The sequence below is a fragment of the Schistosoma haematobium genome, chromosome 2, assembly GCF_000699445.3.
Source record: "Schistosoma haematobium chromosome 2, whole genome shotgun sequence".
Taxonomy (NCBI): domain Eukaryota; kingdom Metazoa; phylum Platyhelminthes; class Trematoda; order Strigeidida; family Schistosomatidae; genus Schistosoma; species Schistosoma haematobium.
The window spans coordinates 28,315,263-28,328,052 of record NC_067197.1 but is presented as its reverse complement, the minus strand read 5'-3'; the positions used below and the strand labels follow the sequence as shown (position 1 = coordinate 28,328,052).

Below are 12,790 nucleotides of genomic sequence, written 5' to 3'. Positions count from 1 at the left end.
AATTTATCGAGAAAAAAAAAGATATTCAGTCAAACTACATATTACTTATCAGTGCTAAATAGTGGATATTGTGGAGTTGGTAGTAGAAATATATCAACTGTCTGATGACTACTTCATTCTTGGCTAATTGTTAGTGAAGTCCGATCCGTGTCGAGTAGAGACAAGTATCTACCTCAGACAATGTGTGAATTGTTGGGAAAGATCATGGATCAATTGGAGTTGGACATTAACACCGTTGAACGGGAACTCAGTGGTCTATAGGCTGTGTTCGCCCATGAGATCGAAGGTCCTGGGTTTGAGACCTTCATGTGGGATCGTGGATGATCGTTTCTGAAGAGTCCCATACAAGAACGAAACAGCCGTCCAGTGCTTCGAGGTTTTCTAGGATGTTATAGCATAGATCGACTCATGAACTCACCTAATAAAACTTTTAAAGGTAAGAATTCTATTCCATTAACATATAACATTGTGCTATGATAACTATGTGATAGTATATTAAGTTTGTCATGATTTTCACTCACCTTGTGGCTTATTAGGATCAGTTTATATGTAATACAAAAAGAAATTACTTTGTCATCAATCCACCTTGACATACTGCATCATTTTCTTACTCAGCCAATCAAGCTTTTTAATTAATCCAGTCGATTGGTATGAATACAAACAGTTTGGAGTAAATAGATATATCATGGTACACAGATCTTTACAACACAGCTTATTTACTGGGTTGATAGATAGAAAAACTTGCAGTAGTATAGTATCGTAAGTAATAATTTTTTTATTAGTTGTAGTATTTCATATAGGGATAAATAAGTATTGAACCAAAGAATGATCAATGTAATTGCTTTATGACACAGCAACAAAGAGACTGAGTTGTTTTTAGATTCTAACAAAGATCCATGTATAAACAAATTAATTTGAAATTATCTACTGTCTCAAGTGTCTATGATTAACCTGCCAGTCTTCAAAATGAATACATTGTTCGTTCGTAGAATGCTGTTTAACGAATGTTAACTAACGTTATATTATTCAGCTATTTTGTAATCCATGTTCATCTTATCATATATTTCCTCCAACGCTTACTACTAGTTTGTTATTGATCATATATGTCAACTAACTATAGGTGATCTTAACATTGAATGAAGGCAATTCAGAATTTATTTTAGCCTTTATAAATCACGCATCATTTGTAGATGACCATTTTTTTTAAAAAAAAACGCTTAAACGTCCTATCGTTTTTCACAGAGTCTAATGTTGACTTTATGGAATATCATACAGTTTAGCATCTTCGATTAACACAGCATGATAAATGACTACAATTCCTAATCAATTAATCTAGTTTAATAAATTGATCATAGTCTGTTTTCACTTTTTCACTCTGATCCATTTTCAATATATAAATAACATTGTATTGTATTATTATCAATGTAATACCCTAATTAATTTTAATTTCATTACACTACCTTAAAAATTGTTTGCCCATCTTTATTAACTTTATACTCAATCTAGTAAACATACTTAAAAATAAAAGCGGAATGTATTCTAGATTATAGAATCATTGAAACTTACTCAAGTGTAACTTGGATATGTTTTATTTAAAACATTTATTGTTCATTATATTCTGTGAATAATTTCTTTGAATAATTTATATAATGCGATGTTATATTTTTAATTATCTATCTATCGGTTAACAAAATTATCTTATTTGTCATGAAGCCTATGAAACATGGTATTGTTATACTGTTATTTAATAGAATATAATAAACTGTTCAGGTAATCTGGTAAATTTGAAGTTAAAATGGTTTTTTTTTAAAACATAACGGATGATCATTTTATTAAGCCATCCAAATTGATCTTGTAAGTAACTGTTGCCTGAATACTACTAGTCTTAGTTGTAAGATTTTACTATATCTAGCTAAATACGTAATCTAATCTCAAGACTTCTAATGAAGAAATCGAGTTACTATAAATATAAAAATGTTAGAAAATTAAGGAAGGCAGTATTTCATTTGCAATCAATTGTGATTACATCTCAGTCCTACAGGAGGTCGGTCGCGGCTCGGACAGCTCAGTGGTAACGTCTCTGACTATGGAGCTGGGTGACACGAGATCGAATCCGCCAGGGAGTACCAGTTTCCTCAAGATTACAGGTATATCTTGCTGACGAGTGCCAAGTAGCACGAAACCCGGGTCCAGTGTTTCTTGTTGACTACCCTCTAACCATCATCTAAATTGTAAATTTTCGTTTTAGTGATAAGATGTAATAGCCAAGAAATTATGACTGCATGTTATCTCTAATCATCATGGTATATTCTGGGTAACAAATGCTTTTGATATAATTCAGATCATAGTTTCATAATTTCATAGCCAAAGTAATTTACCAGTGAGCAACTTGGTTCACCGCTGATGCTTCTGTGAAACCTAGATTTTCACACTATTAGGTCCCTTAAAATGAATCAATATCATATTATTTCATGCCCAGTGCAAATGAATATAATATCACTCAGTGGGCTGAAACGACGTGACGTTATGATGGATTTTGTTCGATAACAGGTGTTTAAAAGTAGTAGCATTCAAAGTATTTTGAAAACTTTTTGGTTGAGATCATGAATTAATTGATGTTAGACCACCGTTGGAAACCTGGAAGCACTGGACGGCCGTTTCGTCCTAGTATGGGACTCCTTAGCAGTGCGCATCCACGATCCCGCGGGGTGCGGGACATAAATATCAATCAATCGACTCAGACTTCGTTGTTCCTGCATTTTCATACCATTTGCTTTCTGTTCTTGTTCTTTCCTCCTCGATCTTGATCTTCTGATGCCATATATTCTATCTCTGACTAGCCTTATATACTACTTATGTCGATATAAGTAGCATATGCCACAATAGAATGAATTTTAATGCTTAATTGTAATAAAATATTCACAATAATCAGTGGTGATTTAAATGAAAGGCGAATACCATTTTCACCAACATTCTACACGCCCTCGTCGATACCACTAACAAACTCAACAATACAAGAGATTTATTAACTATAACTTAATATTCAGCACTGCACTATAAGGACTATAATGACATCAATACAGATACATATCATTATTGATTACTTCAGTAATCCCTTTCAAACAATCCTATTAATAGATCACATACACAATAAAAAACAATAGTTACTTTTTTGCTGAAAAAAACTGATTTGAATTGAATTTCATCATTTGAAGGAAGACTTATTGATGGTGAGAGTTATAAATAGACGCTGTATAACTTATCTAAAAGCCTAAAGAGAGTAAAACCCCTTGATTTGATTTTATTTGTCACTTAAGTTTGTTCATTTTCTAAAACCCTAATTCATATCCTAGAAAGCAATGCATCTTTTATCTGTTTATAACCACTGAATGAATTACGTAATAATAACAGACTAGTTTAAACCAAAACTCCTCCAGTAGCTCTTCTAGGGCTACTGCCTGTCCGAAGTCCGAATAAAATAGAAGAATCGGGCGTGGGGCCATCAACCACATCACATGTAAAAAAAACCATGCTAAGAAAACGCTGTCTTTAGTAAACGCCTCATGGTGAAAGCCAAAATTCTTCACAATTTACGAGGCCGATGCCCCTTCTAACAACCAGGGCAACAATTTTTATAGGTACATAGAACACCTGGACAGTATGGGATACCGAGAGGACCAGTCAAATAGCAACTTGGCGATTCTCAGAATTAGTGAAATCCATTAAACACAAGCAGGACAGCAAAGGTTAGGTACGGAGAGATGCTGCTGTACTCCGGTCACGAAGAGGAAATAATCCATACACTCAGGGAGTTGCTGTGATGCTGTCCAAGAAGCACGAAATACACCTATAGGATGCTAGTCTCATGGACTCAAGAACATCAATGCATCATTCACATCGAAGAAGGAGAGAATTACAATGGATATTATCCAATGTCATGTACCCAGAAATGATAGCAAAAACGACTATAAAGATCATTTCTAATCGAGACTGCAGTCGATCATCATGAAGTGCCAGGAAAGAACCTGACCATCCTGGTTAGAGACACCAAAGTCGAAATGGACAACAACGGTTAAGGAGAAGTCATGGGACAACATATATTAGGAGAAAGAAACGATAATGGTCAGAGATTTGCGAATCTATATGCATTCAACAAATTGACTATAGGCTGCACAATTTTTCCACACAAAGCCATATGAATCTCAACGGACCACACCACAGAGAACCAGATAGATCATATTCGCATAAATAAAAAGTCTGAAGGACAATTGAAGATGCAAGAACCAGGAGATGAGCTGAATTAGCTTCAAATCACCAACTAGTTGTGGTCAATTTAAAATGAAGCTAAAGAGACACTGGACAACAGGACAAACAGCACTACAAAAATTCGATACAGACTTCTTTCGAGTTACTGACAAACCCAACGAATTCAACATAACTCTTAACAACATGTTCCAGTTTTACAGGATCTTCTGAGAGAAGAAGAAATAACTGTGGAGGACAACAGGAGTAGGATCAAATAAGCACTAACTTCAACTTGTTAATGAGTACTGGTCCTCAAGAAGCATCATCATGAGGAACGGATCGCTATGAAAACTCTAAACAAGATTCAAGATAGAAAGAACGAGAAGATAACAATTAACAACAGTCGAAGAATAACAGAGAAAGTCAAGGCATAAGCTGAGTACACAGAAGTAAACAAGCTAGTGAGCAGGAGCATTTGAGCCTACAAGCAGAAATATATGGAAGAGCTAGTAATGACAGTGTAAAAAGCTATAAGAGAAGGAAATATGACAAATTTATATGAAATAACGAAGAAACCAGTAGGGAAATAAAGGAAACTAGAGAGAACGGTCAAGCAGAAAGAAGGTAAGAAAATCAATGAAATTCAAGGACGGTGGAACAGATGGGTAGAACACTTCGAGGAAGTTTTGAATTAACCACTTCCATTGAATGCACGAGTTATCGAAGCAGCACCTACAGACATTCCGATAGATGTCACTCCACCAACGACGGATGGCCGTCACACAAGTCACACAAATCTAGAATGGGGAAGCAACACGACCTGACAATATGCCAGTTGAACAACTGATTTCAGACACAGAGGTCACTGCAAACATGGTCCACGTTCTATTGAGGAAGATTTGAGAGGAAGAACAAGTGTCGCCGACAGATTGGAAAGAAAGGAAACTGATCGAGATACCAAAGAAAGGAGGTCTGATCAAATGCGATAACTACGGAGACATCACATTACTGTCAGTAACAGAAACGGTTTTCAACAGAGTGTTGCTGGACCGAATGAAAAACACAGTAGTAGTCCAACTTCGAGATAAACAAGATGAATTTTGTAGAGATCGGTAATGCACAGATCAAATTGCGACATTACGGATCATTGTTGAACTATCGGTTGAGTGGAACTCAACACTGTACATCAACTTCGTTGATTGTGAGAAAGCATTTGACAGTGTGGATAGGAGAACAATATGGTAACTTCCTCGATACAATGATGTAACTGAGAAAATCGTCAATATCATACGGAATTCATACAACAGACTACACTGCGAATTCATGCGTGGAGGACAGCTGACAAATGTATTGTAAGTGAGAACCGGAGTCAGACAAGTGTGCTTAGTGTGTCGCTTCCTCTTTCACCTGGTGATTGATTGGGTTATGAAGACCTGTACATCTGAGTGGAAGCACAGAATAGAATGGACGAGTTGGATGCCACTAAACGATTTGGACTTCGCAGATGACCTGGCACTTCTATCTCATACACGTCAACAAATGCAGGTCAAGACAGCAGTGTATCAGCAGTCTCTGTATCAGTAGGCTTCAACATACACGAGGAAAAAACATATCCGTTAACCGGATACCATGAAAAATAGCCTGCTATGAGCAAGAACAAATCAGCTGCCGGATGATGATAAGATTTAGAAAAAACGATGGAAGTGGATAGGACGCACATTGAGGAAATTACCAAACTGCATCACGAGGCAAGCGACAACTGAAGGGAAACGAAAAAGAGGTAAGCCGAAGGCACACTTCATCGGGAATCGGAAGCAGAAATGAAAAGGATTGTCCAGGACATAGAATGATGGTGGGCGGTCTGCGCTCCTTCATGAGAGGTAACATTAGTGAGTATGTAATTAACTTTAAGCAAAACAAAAATTATTTATTATTCTAATTATTGTTCACTTTTGCATAACTATTAACATTCCACTAACAGGATATGTCATTAAATGCACATTTGATTATGTTTTATAACAACAGAGTAGATAGAAAATATTTTTATATTAACACGCAATGCACCTTACTAGATAATAGGTTGATATTTCATTTGAAAATCCAATCCGTCAGTTAGATAATACATGTGTATTTTTTATGTTCTTTTCTTAAATGTCGAATCTATCTTTTTCAGCTTAAATGATCCTCTCAGTACTGCTATCAATAATTTCAAATAGCTTGGTAATCAGATTTCTTGATTAGTTGTTTACGAACAGAGAATTGAGTTCAGCAATGAATCACTGACCTAACAGCATTCTGAGCTTAAAACTGTTTAACTTTAATGTACTCCATTAAACTTGTCATATAGTTGAATGGAAGAAGATCTTTTCATATAAACATTCTAAAGTAAACGAGTGCATGACACTCAGTTATCTAGCTGCTTCATAAAGCAGCAACAAAATTTCGACATGAAGTTTGTTACTATTCAGTGATCCTTTTTATCCGAAATTGACAACATTTAAAAGTAGTAAGTAATTGTATATGTATGAATTCTAGAAAGCAATTTTTTTCGTTTTTTCCCCGTTCTACATTGTTCTACTAAAACGATTAGAAAAACCACTTATACATCTACCGTATGGCGCACATTACTTAAGTTTCTGTTAAACATTATAACATGCATAGTAAATAATCAGTTAGTATGGGTTATTTAATTTACTAGTGAATTCGCCATAGTGATTAAGTGATTCCAATAAGTGGTTAGTAAAACAAATTACAATAATGGGATGAAATAAATTGTGTGTTTTTCTCAAAACAATGATCCTTTTGAAAAAAAAATAGCGATTTACGCTTGCCTAATTAATCATTTTTATTTAAATGCAATCATTGATCAGGGCTTTTAAACCGTTATGTGACCTTGGTTACGGTCAAAATATTAATTTTTTACTTTTTATCAATCGGAAACATTCATGACCATCTTATAAAATATTTTTCAATGCAAATACTGTTTAATAATCAACTTTTTCCAGCATTCAACTTAAACAAAAGCTCTTGGAAGTTATATATTAAGTAGTCGTTGTGTAGTGAACAAGAACACGAGTGGAGACAATCGAATGTATCTAAACATGAAATTACAGAACATTTCAATAAAATATGAGAACCATATAGTAAATAGTTAATTTGCAAAATATCAATCCATCTTCTCCAACTTGACTGTTCCTTTCACAAATATCAGTCCGTCGTCTCAGATTTCATTGTTCCTGAATTCTCATACGAATCACATTCCATTTTCGTTCTTTCCTTCTCGATCTTCTACTGAAATACATTCTATGCCTGACCACCGTTATATACTACTTATATACATATAAGTAACCCACACCACGGTTGTTTCTCCATTTTACCTGCTTTATTTAATAAATTATGAATAAATGAGTATTGTCCGACTATATCTTAAAATGGCTATCATGGTGATCAATCGATATAGAGTTCATAATCAGATACCATGTTGAGAATAATCATCCAACAGTTGCAACAACAATGCATTACAAATTATATCAATTATTATCATTTTGTAACTCGGAAAAACTATCAGCCGATATCAAATTCAGAATCTTCATTACGAACGTGAAGACAGTCAGTTCTACTGTACTGAGTTGAAACTTACAGAACTACTACAAACATAATGAAAAACGGACAAGTATTTATAAACAATTGTCTATGTAGGATTCTGAATCTTCGTTAACCGGATACCATGAACAATAGCCCACTATGGACGAGAACAAACCAGCTGCCGGATGATGATGATGATGATAAGATTTAGAAAAGACGATGTAAGTGGATAGGACACATATTAAGGAAATCATCAAACTGCATCATGAGGCATGCGCTAACTTGGAATCCAGGGGGAAAACGAAAAAGAGAAAGGCCGAAGTACACACTATGTCACGAATTGGAAGCAGACATGAAAAGGCTGAATAGTAACTGGAAAGAACGTGAAAGGATTGTCCAGGACATGGTTGGATGAAGAATGCTGGTGGGTGGTTTATGCTCCTTCACGAGCGGTAACAGGCGTAAGCAAGTGTGTAATAATAGTAAAAACTTAATTAAATGACTGATTGTTCAAGATAAAATAGCATTTATTTGACAATAGTTTATTTACCCACATGAAGGGTAACACTTAAAACCAGTGATTTCGCATCTGATTAATAAGAAATAACACTGGTTGTATAGAATCACTCAAGACCAATCAAGTAGACAGTCATAGTATACAAAACATACGTGACTATTCAGTATAATAAAAGTATAATAAAATGTGGATATATAAATTAATTTTGAATAAATTGCATGCTATGACAATGATTGTTTTCTCAGCCTTAGATTATTATCTGTCTTATCTACGATTATATTTTTATTTTCATATAATGCTTTCAATCTTTCAGTAAGATAGAAATCAAAGACAAAATTCTTGGGATGCTTGAGTGTTTAGATCGGATCACACTAGGGTTGAGTAACTGATAGCTGAATATTATCTAAAATGAAAAAAACTGATGTTCTAGATACTCATCATACTATTATATTTTTTAATTATGAGTTGTCTTGGTTGTAAGCATAAGTAATTTTAGGAAAACAATCTGCTTCAAGCTTGATGTGTACGCAGACTGAAGATTAACTATCACCATTTTGTTTCACTGAACTTTACCAAAAGTAGTCGCACATGAAACTCACCAGTTTTTCATTAAGTTATCGAATAATGTTTAACTAATGCAGTGAAGAAGTACAATTTTTGAACTCTTCCTAGGTAGTGCACCGCTTGAGTTATTTGATAGATTTGAATTCAGCTCTAGACAAATCATTCCGTGACAGTTACTAATTAAAAATTACTGATACTTGGTTAGTCTTTTTAAGTTTGATCTATGCACTTAGTCTTTCACCCGCATACTCACGTTGTACGGTCAGTTTGCATGTCAGAATCGCAACAGGGCTACAAATAAAAACCAAGTATAAATCATTGTCTCCAATCCAACAAACTCATGGTAATGTAAATGCCGGTAAACCTGAAGGTGAAGCACTAGATTGAACATGAGGTTTTCAAGTATATATTGTTGAAAAGTATAGAACTAGAATAGGAAGCATTATGACGCTTTTCGGTTCTTAAATGGACAACAGGTCGTAGTGAAAGCTGAATTTAAGTGTAAAACTAGTCAGTTTTTAAAATATGAATAAATAAAGTTGAGGAACCAACAGAAATTTGTAGTTTATTCCTTCTTAAACGTACTTTCAAAAATTCATTTAAACAATTTAGTTGTAGTGTTTGCCATAAATTAAAGAACCACTGATATTAGAATAAATCATATTTTAATCAACAAGGAAAATTGAATCGCTAATCATGAAAAGTATTTCACTGTATACTTGAAATGAAAAACGGGGAAGAACTGAATACATCAAAGCCAGTTTTCAAAGTTCTTAGATGATCTGTTTTCTTTTTGCTGTATAAGGTAGAACATAGAAAACAAAAATCCACTATTTCGTTAAATTTGTTTACATATTTTTTGAAATAATAAATAATCGACATAGTTAAATGTTAGGGTATTCATCATAGCCTCATATCAAAAATCCGTACAACTAAACTGTAGCACAACACCCTAGAGCAGACAATATTATAAGACAAGATATTCGAAGCCACTGTATCATATACAGTATATATCCAAAGAACTATATCACTTTCAAACAATTTTCTCTTACATGTATCATGTCACCGTATCATTTTTGAAGTCAGATATTGCTTAAATAAACCGTTATTCTGAAAAAAAAATACTAATGCTAATACGTACATATATATATACAATTAATAATTTTGAAAGATATGAAGTACGGTATGTCAATTTAAAAAATCACTCTCTTGATAGATAATTATTTTTTGGGTAAACCCATTTTTACAGAGTTCTTTGATAGTTTCCACAACATATACGTTGGCTACGTCTACTCTCTCTCTCTCTATATATATATATATATATACATATATATATATATATATATATATATATATATATATACATAATTGTCATTTTCTTCGCTGTGTGCTATAAATTATGTCAAACTGTCAGATAAACTTTGTAAAAACAGTCTAGTGGCAGTTTGGTAAAAACTGACACATGCTGTATAGTATTTTCACTATTATTATTATTTCAGTTAGTCACACTTTGAATCATTCTATTTAGAAAAATGTATTCTCTTTGTCCGAACAAGTTGACTACTTTTCCACCACATTTGTTTTTCTGGGGGGGAATATTTAAAGATAACTTACTTTTTTGAATCATGACTAGTTATTTTTTCTTCCATATTGAGTTATTCTGTTTATTTGTTTTCATATTTTAATTACTGATGCCGAATTATGATTCTTTTCTTCTGAGTCAATTGGCCAGAGATTTATTCACATTTCATGTGATGTAAAGTTCTAATTAGCCATTAATTTCGTATGAATAAATAAAGGTTATATATATATATATATACAGAAAAAGCCCAATTGAGTATTGAATCAATGAATTGTAATTCAGTTGATTGGGTTATGCTGTTTGTAGGCTAAAAGTGTCCTTTTTTTAGATATTTATTTTGAGAGTAAGTGCCAAATCTTATAATCATTCAGCAGTTATAATGATTTTTTATAAGTAGTATAAATAGACTGTACACATTAATATGATATCAATTTTTGTTAGAACTAGTTTAATTCAATGAAAATTATTCGTATAGTTTTCTTCTTATCTTTCTAATTCAAACTAATTTATTTAGGCATTTTATGTATTCTATGTTTCGAGTTTCTCATTTATTATCTATCAGATAACTTACTTTGTTATATTTTGTTGATAGATTTAATAACGAAAGTTTCATGATCAGTTTATCGTCATCTGAATGACATTGTCTTTGAATGTTTAAAGCCATATGTCCCATCTAACATTTTTACGTACTTAATCAATTCTTATATAATCGTTCATGAATTAATTATGTATTAATTTTGGCAAATGATGATACTAGATTACTTAAAGTGACCAGCATTTATTGCTGAGAATGATTTTATTGCATAATATAAAACATTGTATATTATAATAATCATTAGTATGATCCTTTAACAAACATGTAAAACATAAATTACTGGATGTCAATGAAATGTTTGAATATTGTCAGTCTAAGTTTTATGAAAGTAAGATGTTCACGTTTGTGCACAGAATATGTCTTTGAATTGCCAAAATCTATGAAATTAAGTTTCTGACACTATATTTTAAGCTGCATTTTAAGCTAGAAAGGGCATGCATCAAAACTTATGTGCAAAACAATTATCGTGAAATCATATCGAAATTCTGGGGTTAACTTTGCTTAAAACAATAAACACAACAAGCTTGTTTATCAAATTTTTCTAACAAAACGATGTCGAGAATTTGAAACCAAACGTTATTTGTTAATTTATTATAATTCGGTAACGTGAATATAGTTCATAAGGTTAAGGAATAAAATACCTAGTGGATTGTTGCATTTTTGTCAAGAGAAATACACAGATTTCTCATATATAATAAGATACTTTTAACATTATAAACTTCTTGTCTCTAACCGTCCTGAGAAGCAGAATGTCTAAGTACTTAACAATCGACAATGTTATGGCTTAGCATTGCCCAATCTGTCATTATCAAGCATTTCTAAGCCACTCTATTTTTACAAAAAAGAGGGTAATCCAAGTTCAATGATCTTTCTTTTTCTTGCATACTGGTTTTCATTTCTTATGGTGATTACAGAACTATATATTTTTTTATTAAGAAAATTAGTAATTGTTTTGTCATTGCGTTTACATTTCATAAGATAATTTTCAACAAATAAGTAGCACGATTAATATCTTGTTTTACTGTTTTTCTTTTCTGTCCTGTTAATTAATTATCACGTATTCAAATACTCATCATAAATTCATGAAGTACGTCATATAGTGAGCTACTTATATCCACATAAGTAGTGTATAATGATAGTCAGGCATAGAATGTATTTCAGTAGAAGATCGAGAAGGAAAGAAGGGGAATGGAAAATAATTGGTATGAAAATTCAAGATCAATCAAATCTGAGACGATGGACTGATATTTGCAAAAAAAGCAGTCAAGTTGGAGACAATTCATTGATATAAATGGAAAAACTAAATATTTACTGTATTGTTCTCAGATTTTAGTGAGATGTTCTGTAATTTCGTGTTCAGAAACATTCAATTGTCCCTCACTCGTGTTCTTGTTCACTACAATATCTCTATTTCTAATCAGATTATTTTTTATAACAATAGATTGTTTATAACTAATATAGGGCATCAAAATATGGGAAAATCATTTTATTCTGTCAACTTTATTGTTCACACTCTATTCAACATTATCAAGTAGATCAAATATATTCAAAAACAGTAATCATTTGGTAAATAAATTGTTCATGTATTCATTTATAATGAAATCTAAATGAATAACCAATTTAATCAGTTTTCAATATTCAATAATTGAGGTATTCATTTTTAAATATATTAAATTCTCATTTGAATAATAATTATCAGTAG

At 32.7% G+C, this 12,790-nt stretch overlaps 1 protein-coding gene across 4 annotated transcripts in view; it reads right to left on the bottom strand.

Annotated features, from left to right (window-relative positions):
• The window catches only part of NPHS1_1 (nephrosis 1, congenital, Finnish type (nephrin)), a 171,635-nt gene that overhangs the window by 95,180 nt on the left and 63,665 nt on the right, over positions 1–12,790 (bottom strand). The window contains exon 5 of one of the 4 annotated variants that reach the window (XM_051214810.1): positions 9,497–9,707. The exons of the other annotated variants lie outside the window; for them this stretch is intronic. Within the exon in view, the coding sequence (XP_051067998.1) occupies positions 9,685–9,707 (23 nt within the window). The 3' untranslated portion in view covers positions 9,497–9,684. Of the gene's footprint in view, positions 1–9,496; positions 9,708–12,790 lie in introns of those variants that run through there. 4 annotated transcript variants of the gene reach the window in all.